This window comes from Mustelus asterias, unplaced genomic scaffold, assembly GCF_964213995.1.
Source record: "Mustelus asterias unplaced genomic scaffold, sMusAst1.hap1.1 HAP1_SCAFFOLD_757, whole genome shotgun sequence".
Classification (NCBI taxonomy): domain Eukaryota; kingdom Metazoa; phylum Chordata; class Chondrichthyes; order Carcharhiniformes; family Triakidae; genus Mustelus; species Mustelus asterias.
The window spans coordinates 1-17,961 of NW_027590705.1; the positions used below are offsets into that span (position 1 = coordinate 1).

The 17,961-nt window shown below is 53.8% G+C and overlaps 1 protein-coding gene across 1 annotated transcript; it reads left to right on the top strand.

Annotated features, from left to right (window-relative positions):
• Positions 1 to 3,738: 3,738 nt before the first annotated feature.
• On the top strand, positions 3,739 to 17,767 carry LOC144487374 (transgelin-3-like; the record flags this gene model as incomplete). The annotated part of the gene is made up of 3 exons (XM_078205461.1): positions 3,739 to 3,913; positions 11,808 to 11,910; positions 17,524 to 17,767. Coding segments are annotated over 3 exons (432 nt in total), but the record flags the coding sequence as incomplete, so codon positions are not given.
• Positions 17,768 to 17,961: the final 194 nt, after the last annotated feature.

Below are 17,961 nucleotides of genomic sequence, written 5' to 3' on the forward strand. Positions count from 1 at the left end.
GGGGGAGCGGCGGGTGGGGGTGTTGGGGGAGCGGCGGGTGGGGGTGTTGGGGGAGCGGCGGGTGGGGGTGTTGGGGGAGCGGCGGGTGGGGGTGTTGGGGGAGCGGCGGGTGGGGGTGTTGGGGGAGCGGCGGGTGGGGGTGTTGGGGGAGCGGCGGGTGGGGGTGTTGGGGGAGCGGCGGGTTGGGGTGTTGGGGGAGCGGCGGGTGGGGGTGTTGGGGGAGCGGCGGGTGGGGGTGTTGGGGGCGTGGTGTTGGGGGAGTGGCGGGTGGGGGTGTTGGGGGAGTGGCGGGTGGGGGTGTTGGGGGAGTGGCGGGTGGGGGTGTTGGGGAGTGGCGGGTGGGGGTGTTGGGGGAGTGGCGGGTGGGGGTGTTGGGGGAGTGGTGGGTGGGGGTGTTGGGGGAGTGGCGGGTGGGGGGTTGGGGGAGTGGCGGGTGGGGGAGTGGCGGGTGGGGGTGTTGGGGGAGTGGCGGGTGGGGGTGTTGGGGGAGTGGCGTGTGGGGGGTTGGGGGAGTGGCGGGTGGGGGAGTGGCGGGTGGGGGTGTTGGGGGAGTGGCGGGTGGGGGTGTTGGGGGAGTGGCGGGTGGGGGTGTTGGGGGAGTGGCGGGTGGGGGAGTTGGGGGAGTGGCGGGTGGGGGTGTTGGGGAGTGGCGGGTGGGGGAGTTGGGGGAGTGGCGGGTGGGGGAGTTGGGGGAGTGGCGGGTGGGGGAGTGGCGGGTGGGAGTGTTGGGGGAGCAGCGGGTGGGCGTGTTGGGGGAGTGGCGGGTGGGGGAGTGGCGGGTGGGGGTGTTGGGGGAGTGGCGGGTGGGGGGTTGGGGGAGTGGCGGGTGGGGGAATGGCGGGTGGGGGTGTTGGGGGAGTGGCGGGTGGGGGTGTTGGGGGAGTGGCGGGTGGGGGAGTTGGGGGAGTGGCGGGTGGGGGTGTTGGGAAGTGGCGGGTGGGGGAGTTGGGGGAGTGGCGGGTGGGGGAGTTGGGGGAGTGGCGGGAGGGGGAGTTGGGGGAGTGGCGGGTGGGGGAGTGGCGGGTGGGAGTGTTGGGGGAGCAGCGGGTGGGAGAGTTGGGGGAGTGGCGGGTGGGGGAGTGGCGTGTGGGAGTGTTGGGGGAGTGGCGGGTGGGGGTGTTGGGGGAATGGCGGGTGGGGGAGTTGGGGGAGTGGCGGGTGGGGGAGTTGGGGGAGTGGCAGGTGGGGGTGTTGGGGGAGTGGCGGGTGGGGGTGTTGGGGGAGTGGCGGGTGGGGGTGTTGGGGGAGTGGCGGGTGGGGGTGTTGGGGGAGTGGCGGGTGGGGGTGTTGGGGGAGTGGCGGGTGGGGTGTTGGGGGAGTGGCGGGTGGGGGTGTTGGGGGAGTGGCGGGTGGAGGAGTGGCGGGTGGGGGTGTTGGGGGAGTGGCGGGTGAGGGTGTTGGGGGAGTGGCGGGTGGGGTTGTTGGGGGAGTGGCGGGTGGGGGTGTTGGGGGAGTGGCCGGTGGGGGAGTTGGGGGTGTGGCGGGTGGGGGTGTTGGGGGAGTGGCCGGTGGGGGTGTTGGGGGAGTGGCCGGTGGGGGTGTTGGGGGAGTGGCCGGTGGGAGTGTTGGGGGAGTGGCGGGTGGGGGTGTTGGGGGAGTGGCGGGTGGGGGTGTTGGGGGAGTGGCGGGTGGAGGAGTGGCGGGTGGGGGTGTTGGGGGAGTGGCGGGTGAGGGTGTTGGGGGAGTGGCGGGTGGGGGTGTTGGGGGAGTGGCGGGTGGGGGTGTTGGGGGAGTGGCCGGTGGGGGAGTTGGGGGTGTGGCGGGTGGGGGTGTTGGGGGAGTGGCCGGTGGGGGTGTTGGGGGAGTGGCCGGTGGGGGTGTTGGGGGAGTGGCCGGTGGGAGTGTTGGGGGAGTGGCGGGTGGGGGAGTTGGGGGAGTGGGGAGTGGCGGGTGGGGTAGTTGGGGGAGTGGCGGGTGGGGGAGATGGGGGAGTGGCGGGTGGGGGAGTGGCGGGTGGGAGTGTTGGGGGAGTGGCGGGTGGGGGAGTGGCGGGAGGGGGTGTTGGGGGAGAGGCGGGTGGGGGGTGGCGGGTGGGGGTGTTGGGGGAGTGGCGGGTGTGAGTGTTGGGGGAGTGGCGGGTGGGGGAGTGGCGGATGGAGGTGTTGGGGGAGTGGCGGGTGGGGGTGTTGGGAGAGTGGCGGGTGGGGGAGTGGCGGGTGGGGGTGTTGGGGGAGTGGCGGGTGGGGGTGTTGGGGGAGTGGCGGGTGGGGGTGTTGGGGGAGTGGCGGGTGGGGGTGTTGGGGGAGTGGCGGGTGGGGGTGTTGGGGGAGTGGCGGGTGGGGGTGTTGGGGGAGTGGCGGGTGGGGGGTTGGGGGAGTGGCGGGTGGGGGTGTTGGGAGAGTGGCGGGTGGGGGGTTGGGGGAGTGGCGGGTGGGGGTGGTGGGGGAGTGGCGGGTGGGGGAGTGGCGGGTGTGGGAGTGGCGGGTGGGGGTGTTGGGGGAGTGGCGGGTGGGGGTGTTGGGGGAGTGGCGGGTGGGGGAGTTGGGGGAGTGGCGGGTGGGGGTGTTGGGGGAGTGGCGGGTGGGGGAGTTGGGGGAGTGGCGGGTGGGGGAGTTGGGGGAGTGGCGGGTGGGGGTGTTGGGGGAGTGGCGGGTGGGGGTGTTGGGGGAGCGGCGGGTGGGGGTGTTGGGGGAGCGGCGGGTGGGGGTGTTGGAGGAGCGTCGGGTGGGGGAGTTGGGAGAGTGGCGGGTGGGGGAGTGGCGGGTGGGGGAGTTGGGGGAGTGGCGGGTGGGGGAGTGGCGGTTGGGGGAGTGGCGGGTGGGGGTGTTGGGGGAGTGGCGGGTGGGGGTGTTGGGGGAGCAGCGGGTGGGGGTGTTGGGGGAGCGGCGGATGGGGGTGTTGGGGGAGCGGCGGGTGGGGGTGTTGGGGGAGTGGCGGGTGGGGGTGTTGGGGGAGTGTCGGGTTGGGGTGTTGGGGGAGTGGCGGGTGGGGTTGTTGGGGGAGTGGCGGGTGTGGGTGTTGGGGGAGTGGCGGGTGGGGGTGTTGGGGGAGTGGCGGGTGGAGGTGTTGAGGGAGTGGCGGTTGGGGTTGTTGGGGGAGTGGCGGGTGGGGGTGTTGGGGGAGTGGCGGGTGGGGGTGTTGGGGGAGTGGCGGGTGGGGGTGTTGGGGGAGTGGCGGGTGGGGGTGTTGGGGGAGTGGCGGGTGGGGGAGTGGCGGGTGGGGGAGTGGCGTTGGGGGTGTTGGGGGAGTGGCGGTTGGGGTGTTGGGGGAGTGGCGGGTGGGGGAGCGGCGGGTGGGGGTGTTGGGGGAGCGGCGGGTGGGGGTGTTGGGGGAGTGGCGGGTGGGGGTGTTGGGGGAGTGGCGGGTGGGGGTGTTGGGGGAGTGGCGGGTGGGGGTGTTGGGGGAGTGGCGGGTGGGGGTGTTGGGGGAGTGGCGGGTGGGGGTGTTGGGGGAGTGGCGGGTGGGGGTGTTGGGGGAGTGGCGGGTGGGGGTGTTGGGGGAGCGGCGGGTGGGGGTGTTGGGGGAGTGGCGGGTGGGGGAGTTTGGAGTGGGGAATGGAGTGGGCATTTGAGTTTGGAATTCACTGATTTAGTTTAATGAGTTTAGATTAGAGTTTGCGAATGGATTTGCCTGGAGAGGGACATTGGAGGGGGGGGGGGGGTGGGGCGGGGGGGGGGGGGGGGGGATGATTTAAGGAGGATTTGTGTTTGCCTGCTCTCCCTTTCTCTTTCTAATGTTCTCCACCTCTGCCCACCATCTCCCCACCTCCCCACCTCCCCGTCTCTCACCCCACCGCAGATCCTGTGCCACCTGATCAACAGCCTGAACCCCCCGGATAGACGCCCCATTAAGAAGATCAGTTCCTCGGAACGAGCATTCACTCAGATGGAGCAGATCTCCCAGTTCCTCAAGGCACTGACAGACTACGGTCTCACCACCACTGATCTCTTCCAGACTGTCGACTTGTGGGAAGGTGAGCATGTATATCTCCAGCTGGACAGAGACTGGGATCTTCCAGACCCTGGTGTCTGGGGCTCAGTCTCATTTGACTGACCTTCCGGTTACAAAAACAAGAGGAGGCCAGAGAGAGGATGAATGGTCTCCTCTTTTTGCTGTGTAACAGGCTCGAGAGGGTATGAATGGGCATTCTTGGTTCCTGCGTAACAGGTCCATGAGGGGCTGAGTGGCCACCTCCTGTCTGTGTGGCACAGGCTCGTGAGCAGCTGAACGGCCTCTTCTTGTTCCAGTGTAACAGCTTGAGATGGGGGTTGAATTACCTCCTTACGTTCCTGTGTAACACACCCAACAAGGGCTGAATGAGCATCCTTCTCTTCTCGTGCAACAGGCTCAAGAAGGGCTGAATGGCCTCCTCTTGCTCCTATGCAACAGGCTCGAGTGGGGTGGATGGCCTTTTCTTGTTTTGTACGACAGGGTTGAGATTCTGAATGTGCCCCTCCTGTAACCAGATGATGAGGGGATGAATGGCCTTCTCCTGTCCCTGTAAAACAGATCGGAGAGGGGCTGAATAATCTCCTTCTGTTCCTGTGCAACAGGTTTGAGGAGGGCTGAATGGCCTCCTCGCATTCCTGTGTGTTGTGGACAGGGAGAAAGCTACCATCTGTTATCAGTATGATTTGAAAAGAGTTGCATGTTTTTTTAACCCATAAGGGGATGGAGACAATCTGAACACCAGCAGCAAGGTTTTGTGGGTTTAAATAAAGGGGATTAGTTAACATAGAAACTAGAAGCAGGAGTAGGCCATTCAGCTCTTCGAGCCTGCTCCGCCATTCATTTTAATCATCGCTGATCATCGAATTCAATTTCCCCCTTTTCCCCATATCCCTTTAGCCCCAAGAAGTATATCTAATTTCTTCTTGAAATCAAACAATGTTTTGGCCTCAACTATTTTCTGTGGTAGTGAATTCCACACATTCACCACTCTCTGGGTGAAGAAATGTTTCCTCACCTCAGTTCTAAAAGGTTTACCCCTCATCCTCAACTATGACCCCTCATTCTGGACTCCCCCACCAATGGGAACATTCTTTCTGAATCTACCCTGTTAGAATTTTATAAGTTTCTATGAGATCCCCTCTCACTCTTCTAAACTCCAATGAATATAATTCTAACCGACTTAATCTCTCTTCATATGACAGACCTGCCATCCCAGGATTCAGCCTGGTAAATCTTCGCTGCACTCCCTCTATAGCAAGGACATCTTTCCTCAGATAAGGGCACCAAAACAGCACATAATATTCCAGATGTGGCCTCACCAATGCCCGATACAACTGCAGCAAAACATCCCTATCCCTCTACTCAAATCCTCACGCTATGACATACCATTTGCCTTCTTTACTGCCTGCAGCACCTGCGCGCTTACTTTCAATGACTGATGCAAAAGGACACCAAGGTCTTAGAACATAGAACATAGAAAAGCTACAGCACAAACAGGCCCTTCGGCCCACAAGTTGCGCCGAACAATTTCCTTACCTTCTCGGCTCATCTATAACCCTCTATCTTACTAACCTCCATGAACCTATCCAAAAGTCTCTTAAAAGACTCAATCGAATCCACTTCCACCACCACTACCGGCACCCACCACCCTCTGAGTGAAAAACTTACCCCTAACATCTCCTCTGTACCTACTCCCCAGCACCCTAAACCTGTGGCCTCGCGTGACAACCATTTCAGCCCTGGGTAAAAGCCTCTGAGAATCCACTCTACCAATACCTCTCAACATCTTATACACCTTGATCAGGTCACCTCTCATCCTTCACCTCTCCAAGGAGAATAGACCTAGCTCTCTCAACCTATCCTCATAAGGCATGCCACCTAATCCAGGCAACATCCTTGTAAATCTCCTCTCCACCCGTTCTATGGCTTCCACATCCTTTCTGTAATGAGGCGACCAGAACTGGGCACAGTACTCCAGGTGGGGTCTGACCAGGGTCCTATACAGCTGCAGCATTATCTCCCGATTTCTAAACTCAATTCCTCTATTGCTGAAGGCCAGTATTCCATACGCCTTCTTAACCACAGCCTCCACCTGCGACGCTGCTTTGAGCGTCCTATGTACCCGGACCCCAAGATCCCTCTGTTCTTCTACACTGCCAAGCGTCTTACCCTTAATATTATATTCTTCCATCCTATTCGACCTGCCAAAATGAACCACCACACACTTATCTGGGTTGAAGTCCATCTGCCACTTCTCCGCCCAGTCTTGCATCTTATCTATGTCTCGTTGCAACTGCTGACATCCCTCTACACTATCCACAACACCACCAACCTTTGTGTCATCAGGAAACTTGCCAACCCATCCCTCCACTTCCTCATCCAGGTCATTTATAAAAATCACAAAGAGCAAGGGTCCCAGAACAGATCCCTGGGGCACCCCACTGGTGACCGACCTCCACTCTGAAAAAGATCCATCTACAACCACTCTTTGCCTTCTGTGGGCAAGTCAGTTCTGAATCCACAAAGCAACGTCCCCTTGTATCCCATGCCCCTCACTTTCTCCATAAGCCTTGCATGGGGCACCTTATCAAACGCCTTGCTGAAATCCATATAAACCACATCTACCGCTCTTCCCCCGTCTAAGTGTCTAGTCACATCTTCAAGAAACTCAATCAGACTCGTAAGGCGTGACCTGCCTCGGACAAAGCCATGCTGGCTACTTCTGATCATACTATTCCTTTCCAAATGTTCATAAATCCTGCCTCTCAGGATCTTCTCCATCAACTTACCTCCCACTGAGGTTAGACTCACCGATCTATGATTTCCTGGGCTATCTCTTCTCCCTTTCTTGAATAACGGAACCACATCCGCCATCCTCCATAATCTATTACTTGAATGGTGTAATCCTCCTATTATTACTACCAAAGTGGATAACCTCACATTTATCCACTGCATCTGCCACGCGTATGCCCACACACTCAGCCTGTCCAAATCACGCTGAGGCATCTTTGCCTCCCCCTCACAGCTCACCCTTCCACCCAACTTTGTATCATCTGCAAATTTGGAGATAATACATCTAGTTCCCTCTTCCAAATCATTAATATATAATGTGAGCAGTTGGGGTCCTAGCACAGATCCCTGCGGAACCCCACTAGTCACTGACTGCCAATCAGAAAAAGACCCATTTATGCCAACTCTTTGCTTGCTATCTGCTCACCAGCTTTCTATCCATCTCAAGACATTACCTGCAATCCCATGTGCTTTAACTTCACACAGTAGTCTATTATGTGAGACAAAGAACAAAAGAACAAAGAACAATACAGCACAGGAACAGGCCCTTCGGCCCTCCAAGCCTGTGCCGCTCCCTGGTCCAACTAGACCTTGTCGAAAGCCTTCTGAAATTCTAAATAAACCACATCAACTGGTTCTCCTTGGTCAACTCTACTAGTTACATCCTCAAAAAAACTCCAATAGATTCAAAAAGCATGATTTCCCTTTTGTAAATCCATGCTGACTTTGACTGATTATACCACTGCCTTCCAAATGCTGAGTTATGGAATCCTTGATAATGGACTCCAGCAACTTCTCCAGTACGGACGTTAGGCTCACTGGTCTATCGTTCCCTGTTTTCTCTCTATCTCCCTTTTTGAATAGCGGGCTTACATTATCTACCCTCCAATCTGTAGTGACTATTCCAGAGTCCAAAGAATTTAGGTAAATGACCACCATTGGATCTACTATTTCCAGGGCCACTTCCTGAAGTACTCTGGGATGAAGATTACCAGGACCTGGAGATTTATCCACCTTCAATCGCATCAATTTCCCCAAAACCATTTCTCTACTAATGCTGATTTCCTTCAGCTCCTCACTAAAACATGTTTCTCTCAGCACTCCTGGTACATTATTCATGTCTTCCTTTGTGAAGACTGAAGCAAAGTACAAGTTTAATTCCTCAGCCGTTTATTTGTTCCCTGTTATGAATTCCTCTGTTTCTGACTGTAACGGACTTAAATTCATTTTTGTCAATCTTTTTCTCTTTACGTACCTATAGGAACTTTTACAGTCAGTTTTTATGTTCCCCGCTAGCTTACTTCCATACTTTTTTCCCTTCTTAATCAATCCCTCGGTCCTCCTTCGCTGAATTTTAAACTGCTCCCAATCCTCAGGCCTATTGCTTTTCCTCGCCAATTTGTAGGCTTCTTCCTTGTATCTGATACTATCTCTAATTTCCCTTGTAAGCCATGGCTTGGCCACAATTCCCTTATTATTCACACACACACACACATGTGCATATATGTGCAAACAAGGAAAATACAGTTAAAGAGAATGGTGCACCTTTATATAATTTCTAAACAAAGGGAATAGTTTGTAATTCACATGTTTGGCAGGCCCTGTCAAACAAATGTTACAGGCCTGGTGAAGGCCATTTCACTTCCAAAGTGTAGTCAGGCAAATTCAGTAGCCAAAGTCGCATTTCAAGGCCATTCCAGGAGTCCCACGAAGGGACGAGACTTTCTGCAGATCACAAAATGGTGGGAGGCCAGTTTGCTGTACTGGTCCGCACCGAAAACAAAACAAGCTTCAAGACATGAGAACTAGGAGCAGGAGCAGGCCATTCCGCCCCTTGAGCAGTTCAATACCATCATGGCTGATCTCATCTCGGCCTCACCTCCAGCTTCCTGTCGCTCCGCCTAACCCTTCATCCCGCTGCCAATTAAAAACCTATCTATATCCTCCTTATATTTGTTCGGTGTTCCAGTGTCCACCGCACTCTGGGGTGGAGAATTCCACAGATTTACCACCCTTTGAGTGGAGCAATTCCTCCTCATTTCTGTTTCAAATCTGAGTTATGAGTAGGACATAGCTCTACAGGGCATGACATGTGTAGCAGGCTCGAGAGGGTCTGAATGGGCCTCATCCTGTTCCTGTGTAACAGGTTCAGAAGGGGCTGAATGGCTGACGATTCCTGTGTAACAGGCTCGAGAAAGGCTGTATTGGCTCTTCCTGATCCTGTGTACTAGGCTAGAGAGTGGACCAAATGCCCTCTTCTCTTCATGTGCAATAGGCTCCATAGAGGGCTGAATGGCCTCCTCCTGTTCCTGTGTAACAGGTTCAGAAGGGGCTGAATGGTCTCCTGTCCCAATGTAACAGCCTATAAAGGGGTTGAATAGACTCCTATTCATATGTAACAGGCTCAAGGGGAAGGCTGAATGGCCTCCTCCTGTTCCTGTGTAACAGGCTCAAGAGGGCTTTAATGGCCAGCTATTCATGTCTAACAGGCTCAAGAGGGGCTGAATGGCCTCCTGTTCCTGTGGAACAGGCTCGATTGGGGCTGAATGATCTCTTGTTTGAGTGGAACAGGCTCAGTTGAGGCTGAATGGCCTCCTGTTCCTGTGGAACAGGCTCGTTTGGGGCTGAATAGAGTCAGAGTTATAGAGGTTTACAGCATGGAAACAGGCCCTTCGGCCCAACTTGTCCATGCCGCGCATTTTTTTAAACCCCTAAGCTAATCCCAATTGCCCACATTTGGCCCATATCCCTCTGTACCCATCTTACCCATCTAACTATCTAAATGCTTTTTAATAGACAAAATTGTCCCCGCCTCTACTACTACCTCTGGCAGCTTGTTCCACACACTCACCGCCCTCTGTGTGAAAAAATTGCCCTCTGGACACTTTTGTATCTCTCCCCTCTCACCTTAAACCTATGCCCTCTAGTTTTAGACTTCCCTACCTTTGGGAAAAGATAATGACTATCTCGCTGATCTGTGCCCCTCATTATTTTATAGACCTCTATAAGATCACCCCTCAGCCTCCTACGCTCCAGAGAAAAAAGTCCCAGTCTATCCAGCCTCTCCTTATAACTCAAACCATCAAGTCCCGGTAGCATTCTAGTAAATCTTTTCTGCACTCTTTCTAGTTTAATAATATCCTTTCATATAATAGGGTGACCAGAACTGTATACAGTATTCCAAGTGTGGCCTTACCAGTGTCTTGTACAACTTCAACAAGATATCCCAACTCCTGTATTCAATGTTCTGACCGATGAAACAAGCATGCTGAATGTCTTCTTCACCACTCTGTCCACCTGTGACTCCACTTTCAAGGAGCTATGAACCTGTACCCCTCGCTCTCTTTGTTTTGTAACTCTCCCCAATGCCCTACCGTTAACTGAGTAAGTCCTGCCCTGGTTCAATGTACCAAAATGCATCACCTCGCATTTGTCTAAATTAAACTCCATTTGCCATTCATCAGCCCATTGGCCCAATTGATCAAGATCCCGTTGCAACTGGAGATAACTTTCTTCAGTATCCACTATGCCACCAATCTTAGTGTCATCTGCAAACTTACTAACCATGCCTCCTATACTCGCATCCAAATCATTAATATAAATGACAAATAACAGTGGACCCAACACTGATCCCTGAGGCACACCTCTGGTCACAGGCCTCCAGTTTGAAAAATAACCCTCTGCAACCACCCTCTGGTTTCTGTCAAGAAGCCAATTTTGTATCCATTTAGATACCTCACCCTGGATCCCGTGAGATTTAATCTTATGCAACAACCTACCATGCGGTACCTTGCCAAAGGCCTTGCTAAAGTCCATGTAGACAACATCAACTGCACTGTCCTCATCTACTTTCGTGGTTACCCCTTCAAAAAACTCAATCCAATTTGTGAGACATGATTTTCCACTCACAAAGCCATGCTGACTGTCCCTCATGGAAATCATAGAAACCTTACAGTACAGAAAGAGGCCATTCGGCCTATCGAGTCTGCACCGACCACAATCCCACCCAGGCCCTACCCCCATATCCCTACATATTTTGCCCACTAACCCCTCTAACCCACGCATCTCAGGACACTAAGGGCAATTTTTAGCATGGCCAATCAACCTAATCCGCACATCTTTGGACTGTGGGAGGAAACCGGAGCACCCGGAGGAAACCCACGCAGACAACAAAGAACAAAGAACAATACAGCACAGGAACAGGCCCTTCGGCCCTCCAAGCCCGCGCCGCTCCCCGGTCCAGGATTGAATCCTGAATCCAGGATCCCCGCCCAATTTTCCAGCCTATCTACATACCAATATCTTATCCACCGAGCTGTCCCTCACAGCTACGATGCTTTGTTCATCACAACCTATTAACTCACCCCCACCCCCCCATTCCAGACCATGTGATCTCCAGGGAGAGGCGAAAACCCAGAGTGAAAACCCCAGGGCCAATATGGGGAAAAGAAATCTGGGAAATTCCTCTCCGACCCCCTGAGGCGATCGAAACGAGTCCAGGAGATCACAATGGCCCTGGTCGGAAAATGCTTCCCAACCACGAGGAGAATGTGCAAACTCCACACAGACAGTGACCCAAGCCAGGAATCGAACCCAGGTCCCTGGAGCTGTGAAGCAGCAGTGCTAACCACTGTGCTACCGTGCCGTCCCTAATCAATCCTTGCGTTTCTAAGTGCCTGTAGATCCTGTCTCTCAAAATACCTTCCAACAACTTACCCACCACAGATGTGAGGCTCACTGGCCTGTAGTTCCCAGGCTTTTCCCTGCAGCCCTTTTTAAACAAAGGCACCCTTGACAATCGATGATTCAAATATCTCTGCTAGGGGACCCACAATTTGCTCCCTAGCCTCCCACAATGTCCTGGGATATACTTCATCAGGCCCCGGCGATTTAGCTACCTTGATGCGCTTTAAGACTTCCAGCACCTCCTTCTCTGTAATATGTACTCTCCTCAAGACATCACTATTTATTTCCCCAAGTTCCCTAACATCCTCCTGTTCCTGTGGAATAGGCTTGATTGGGGCTGAATGGCCTCCTGGTCCAGTGGAACAGGCACAAGGAGGGTGACCCCCACTTTTCGAGCATCAGTAACAGAAGGAAATGATGGTCCCCTCTTCTTTTTGCAGCTAAAAATTTAGCAGCTGTCCAGCAGTCGCTGATGGCACTCGGAGGCATATCAATCGCAAAAAACGATGGCTTCTTTCGAGGAGATCCAAGTTGGTTCCCACGGTGAGTCTCTGAAATTTCAGAGTGTAAGGGACCTGTCCTGGGAGTGTTTGATGGGGTCAGTGTAGAGGGAGATTTACTCTGTATCTAACCCCGTGCTGTACCTGTCCTGGGAGTGTTTGATGGGGACAGTGTAGAGGGAGATTTACTCTGTATCTAACCCTGTGCTGTACCTGTCCTGGGAGTGTTTGATGGGGACAGTGTAGAGGGAGCTTTACTCTGTATCTAACCCCGTGCTGTACCTGTCCTGGGAGTGTTTGATGGGGACAGTGTAGGGGGAACTTTACTCTGTATCTAACCCCGTGCTGTATCTGCCCTGGGAGTGTTTGATGGGGACAGTGTACAGGGAGCTTTACTCTGTATCTAACCCCGTGCTGTACCTGTCCTGGGAGTGTTTGATGGGGACAGTGTAGAGGGAGCTTTACTCTGTATCTAACCCCGTGCTGTATCTGCCCTGGGAGTGTTTGATGGGGACAGTGTACAGGGAGCTTTACTCTGTATCGAACCCCGTGCTGTATCTGCCCTGGGAGTGTTTGATGGGGACAGTGCAGAGGGAGATTTACTCTGTATCTAACCCTGTGCTGTACCTGTCCTGGGAGTGTTTGATGGGGACTGTGTAGAGGGAGATTTACTCTGTATCTAACCCCGTGCTGTACCTGTCCTGGGAGTGTTTGATGGGGACAGTGTAGAGGGAGATTTACTCTGTATCCCAGCCCATGCTGTCCCTGTACTGGGAGTGTTTGATGGGGACAGTGTAGAGGGAGATTTACTCTGTATCTAACCCCGTGCTGTACCTGTCCTGGGAGTGTTTGATGGGGACAGTGTAGAGGGAGATTTACTCTGTATCCCAGCCCATGCTGTCCCTGTACTGGGAGTGTTTGATGGGGACAGTGTAGAGGGAGATTTACTCTGTATCTAACCCCGTGCTGTACCTATCCTGGGAGTGTTTGATGGGGACACTGTAGAGGGAGCTTTACTCTGTATCTAACCCCGTGCTGTACCTGTCCTGGGAGTGTTTGATGGGGACAGTGTGGGGGGAGCTTTACTCTGTATCTAACCCTGTGCTGTACCTGTCCTGGGAGTGTTTGATGGGGACAGTGTAGAGGGAGCTTTACTCTGTATCTAACCCCATGCTGTACCTGTCCTGGGAGTGTTTGATCGGGACAGTGTAGAGGGAGATTTACTCTGTATCTAACCCCGTGCTGTACCTGCCCTGGGAGTGTTTGATGGGGACAGTGTAGAGGGAGATTTACTCTGTATCTAACCCCGTGCTGTACCTGTCCTGGGAGTGTTTGATGGGGACAGTGTAGAGGGAGATTTACTCTGTATCGAACCCCATGCTGTACCTGTCCTGGGAGTGTTTGATGGGGACAGTGTAGAGGGAGCTTTACTCTGTATCTAACCCCATGTTGGACCTGTCCTGGGAGTGTTTGATGGGGGACGGTGTAGAGGGGAGAGCTTTACTCTGTATCTAACCCCGTGCTGTACCTGTCCTGGGAGTGTTTGATGGGGACAGTGTAGAGGGGAGAGCTTTACTCTGCATCGAACCCCGTGCTGTACCTGTCCTGGGAGTGTTTGATGGGGACAGTGTAGAGGGAGCTTTACTCTGGATCTAACCCCGTGCTGTACCTGTCCTGGGAGTGTTTGATGGGGACAGTGTAGAGGGAGCTTTACTCTGTATCTAACCCCGTGCTGTACCTGTCCTGGGAGTGTTTGATGGGGACAGTGTAGAGGGAGCTTTACTCTGTATCTAACCCCGTGCTGTACCTGTCCTGGGAGTGTTTGATGGGGACAGTGTGGGGGGAGCTTTACTCTGTATCTAACCCTGTGCTGTACCTGTCCTGGGAGTGTTTGATGGGGACAGTGTAGAGGGAGCTTTACTCTGTATCTAACCCCATGCTGTACCTGTCCTGGGAGTGTTTGATCGGGACAGTGTAGAGGGAGATTTACTCTGTATCTAACCCCATGCTGTACCTGTCCTGGGAGTGTTTGATGGGGACAGTGTAGAGGGAGCTTTACTCTGTATCTAACCCCATGCTGTACCTGTCCTGGGAGTGTTTGATGGGGGACGGTGTAGAGGGGAGAGCTTTACTCTGTATCGAACCCCGTGCTGTACCTGTCCTGGGAGTGTTTGATGGGGACAGTGTAGAGGGGAGAGCTTTACTCTGTATCTAACCCCGTGCTGTACCTGTCCTGGGAGTGTTTGATGGGGACAGTGTAGAGGGAGCTTTACTCTGTATCTAACCCCGTGCTGTACCTGTCCTGGGAGTGTTTGATGGGGACAGTGTAGAGGGAGCTTTACTCTGTATCTAACCCCGTGCTGTACCTGTCCTGGGAGTGTTTGATGGGGACAGTGTAGAGGGAGCTTTACTCTGTATCTAACCCCGTGCTGTACCTGTCCTGGGAGTGTTTGATGGGGACAGTGTGGGGGGAGCTTTACTCTGTATCTAACCCTGTGCTGTACCTGTCCTGGGAGTGTTTGATGGGGACAGTGTAGAGGGAGCTTTACTCTGTATCTAACCCCATGCTGTACCTGTCCTGGGAGTGTTTGATCGGGACAGTGTAGAGGGAGATTTACTCTGTATCTAACCCCGTGCTGTACCTGCCCTGGGAGTGTTTGATGGGGACAGTGTAGAGGGAGATTTACTCTGTATCTAACCCCGTGCTGTACCTGTCCTGGGAGTGTTTGATGGGGACAGTGTAGAGGGAGATTTACTCTGTATCTTACCCCATGCTGTACCTGTCCTGGGAGTGTTTGATGGGGACAGTGTAGAGGGAGCTTTACTCTGTATCTAACCCCGTGCTGTACCTGTCCTGGGAGTGTTTGATGGGGACAGTGTAGAGGGAGCTTTACTCTGTATCTAACCCCGTGCTGTACCTGTCCTGGGAGTGTTTGATGGGGACAGTGTAGAGGGAGCTTTACACTGTATCTAACACCGTGCTGTACCTGTCCTGGGAGTGTTTGATGGGGACAGTGTAGAGGGCGCTTTACTCTGCATCTAACCCCGTGCTGTACCTGTCCTGGGAGTGTTTGATGGGGACAGTGTAGAGGGAGCTTTACTCTGTATCTAACCCCGTGCTGTACCTGTCCTGGGAGTGTTTGATGGGGACAGTGTAGAGGGAGCTTTACTCTGTATCTAACCCCGTGCTGTACCTGTCGTGGGAGTGTTTGATGGGGACAGTGTAGAGGGAGATTTACTCTGTATCTAACCCTGTGCTGTACCTGTCCTGGGAGTGTTTGATGGGGACAGTGTAGAGGGAGCTTTACTCTGTATCTAACCCCGTGCTGTACCTGTCCTGGGAGTGTTTGATGGGGACAGTGTAGGGGGAACTTTACTCTGTATCTAACCCCGTGCTGTATCTGCCCTGGGAGTGTTTGATGGGGACAGTGTACAGGGAGCTTTACTCTGTATCTAACCCCGTGCTGTACCTGTCCTGGGAGTGTTTGATGGGACAGTGTAGAGGGAGCTTTACTCTGTATCTAACCCCGTGCTGTACCTGTCCTGGGAGTGTTTGATGGGGACAGTGTAGAGGGAGCTTTACTCTGTATCTACCCCCGTGCTGTATCTGCCCTGGGAGTGTTTGATGGGGACAGTGTACAGGGAGCTTTACTCTGTATCTAACCCCGTGCTGTATCTGCCCTGGGAGTGTTTGATGGGGACAGTGCAGAGGGAGATTTACTCTGTATCTAACCCTGTGTTGTACCTGTCCTGGGAGTGTTTGATGGGGACAGTGTAGAGGGAGATTTACTCTGTATCTAACCCCGTGCTGTACCTGTCCTGGGAGTGTTTGATGGGGACAGTGTAGAGGGAGATTTACTCTGTATCTAACCCCGTGCTGTACCTGTCCTGGGAGTGTTTGATGGGGACTGTGTAGAGGGAGCTTTACTCTGTATCTAACCCTGTGCTGTACCTGTCCTGGGAGTGTTTGATGGGGACAGTGTAGAGGGAGCTTTACTCTGTATCTAACCCTGTGCTGCACCTGTCCTGGGAGTGTTTGATGGGGACAGTGTAGAGGGAGCTTTACTCTGTATCTAACCCCGTGCTGTACCTGTCCTGGGAGTGTTTGATGGGGACAGTGTAGAGGGAGCTTTACTCTGTATCTAACCCTGTGCTGCACCTGTCCTGGGAGTGTTTGATGGGGACAGTGTAGAGGTATATATGGATTTTAGTAAGGCGTTTGATAAGGTTCACCATGGTAGGCTTCTGCAGAAAATGCAGATGTATGGGATTGGGGGTGATCTAGGAAATTGGATCAGGAATTGGCTAGCGGATAGGAAACAGAGGGTGGTGGTTGATAGTAAATATTCATCATGGAGTGCGGTTACAAGTGGTGTACCTCAGGGATCTGTTTTGGGGCCACTGCTGTTTGTAATATTTATTAATGATCTGGATGAGGGTATAGTTGGGTGGATTAGCAAATTTGCTGATGACACCAAAGTCGGTGGTGTGGTAGACAGTGAGGAAGGGTGTCGTAGTTTGCAGGAAGACTTAGACAGGTTGCAAAGTTGGGCCGAGAGGTGGCGGATGGAGTTTAATGCGGAGAAGTGTGAGGTAATTCACTTTGGTAGGAATAACAGATGTGTTGAGTATAGGGCTAACGGGAGGACTTTGAATAGTGTGGAGGAGCAGAGGGATCTAGGTGTATGTGTGCATAGATCCCTGAAAGTTGGGAATCAAGTAGATAAGGTTGTTAAGAAGGCATATGGTGTCTTGGCGTTTATTGGTAGGGGGATTGAATTTAGGAGTCGTAGCGTTATGTTGCAACTGTACACAACTCTGGTGCGGCCGCACTTGGAGTACTGTGTGCAGTTCTGGTCCCCACATTACAGGAAGGATGTGGAGGCTTTGGAGAGGGTGCAGAGGAGGTTTACCAGGATGTTGCCTGGTATGGAGGGGAGATCCTATGAGGAGAGGCTGAGGGATTTGGGATTGTTTTCGCTGGAAAGGCGGCGGCTAAGAGGGGATCTTATTGAAACATATAAGATGATTAGAGGTTTAGATAGGGTGGATAGTGATAGCCTTTTTCCTCTGATGGAGAAATCCAGCACGAGGGGGCATGGCTTTAAATTGAGGGGGGGTAGTTATAGAACCGATGTCAGGGGTAGGTTCTTTACCCAGAGGGTGGTGAGGGATTGGAATGCCCTGCCAGCATCAGTAGTAAATGCGCCTAGTTTGGGGGCGTTTAAGAGATCCGTAGATAGGTTCATGGACGAAAAGAAATTGGTTTAGGTTGGAGGGTCACAGTTTTTTTTTTAACTGGTCGGTGCAACATCGTGGGCCGAAGGGCCTGTTCTGCGCTGTAATGTTCTATGTTCTATGTTCTATGTTCTATTTACTCTGTATCTAACCCTGTGCTGTACCTGTCCTGGGAGTGTTTGATGGGGACAGTGTAGAGGGGGTTTCACTCTGAACCAGGTGGATTGGTCAGGGTTGGAAATTGAATGTGATGCCTCAGTGTGCCAAATAGCCAACTGGATGTCCTGCAGTCTCTGGTGTATTTGCAGCGGGGTGCTGGGGGCTGCAGTGAGAGAGAGAGGTGTGTGAGGGTCAGGGAAAGATATCGGACATTGTCTTTCAGCACTTGACTCACTGTCACTTTGGACTTGTCAACCAGGAAAGCTGCGCAGAACCCCCGCGCCTTCACCAATGAACAGATGCGACAGGGGCAATCCATCATCGGGCTGCAGATGGGAACGAATCAGGGAGCCTCGCAGGCCGGGATGACCCCCTCCGGATTGGGCCGGCAGATCATGAGACCCTCGAGGTGACCGCCACCGTGTCCACAACAACAACAACTGAGTGGTTTGTGGGTGGCTGATGGCAGTCAGTATTCTCATTAAAGAAAAACCCAGTGTTCAGTCTGTGCGCCTGTGATTGATTCCCATCCAGGAAAACCTGAAAGTGATCGAGCAGGTATCTGATCAGCTGGAACTCAGATGTGGGAATAAACAGTCAGTGTACAGATATCTCCCTGAGAGAGAGGGACTGAGAGACACCAGTCAGTGTACAGATATCTCCCTGAGAGAGAGGGACTGAGAGACACCAGTCAGTG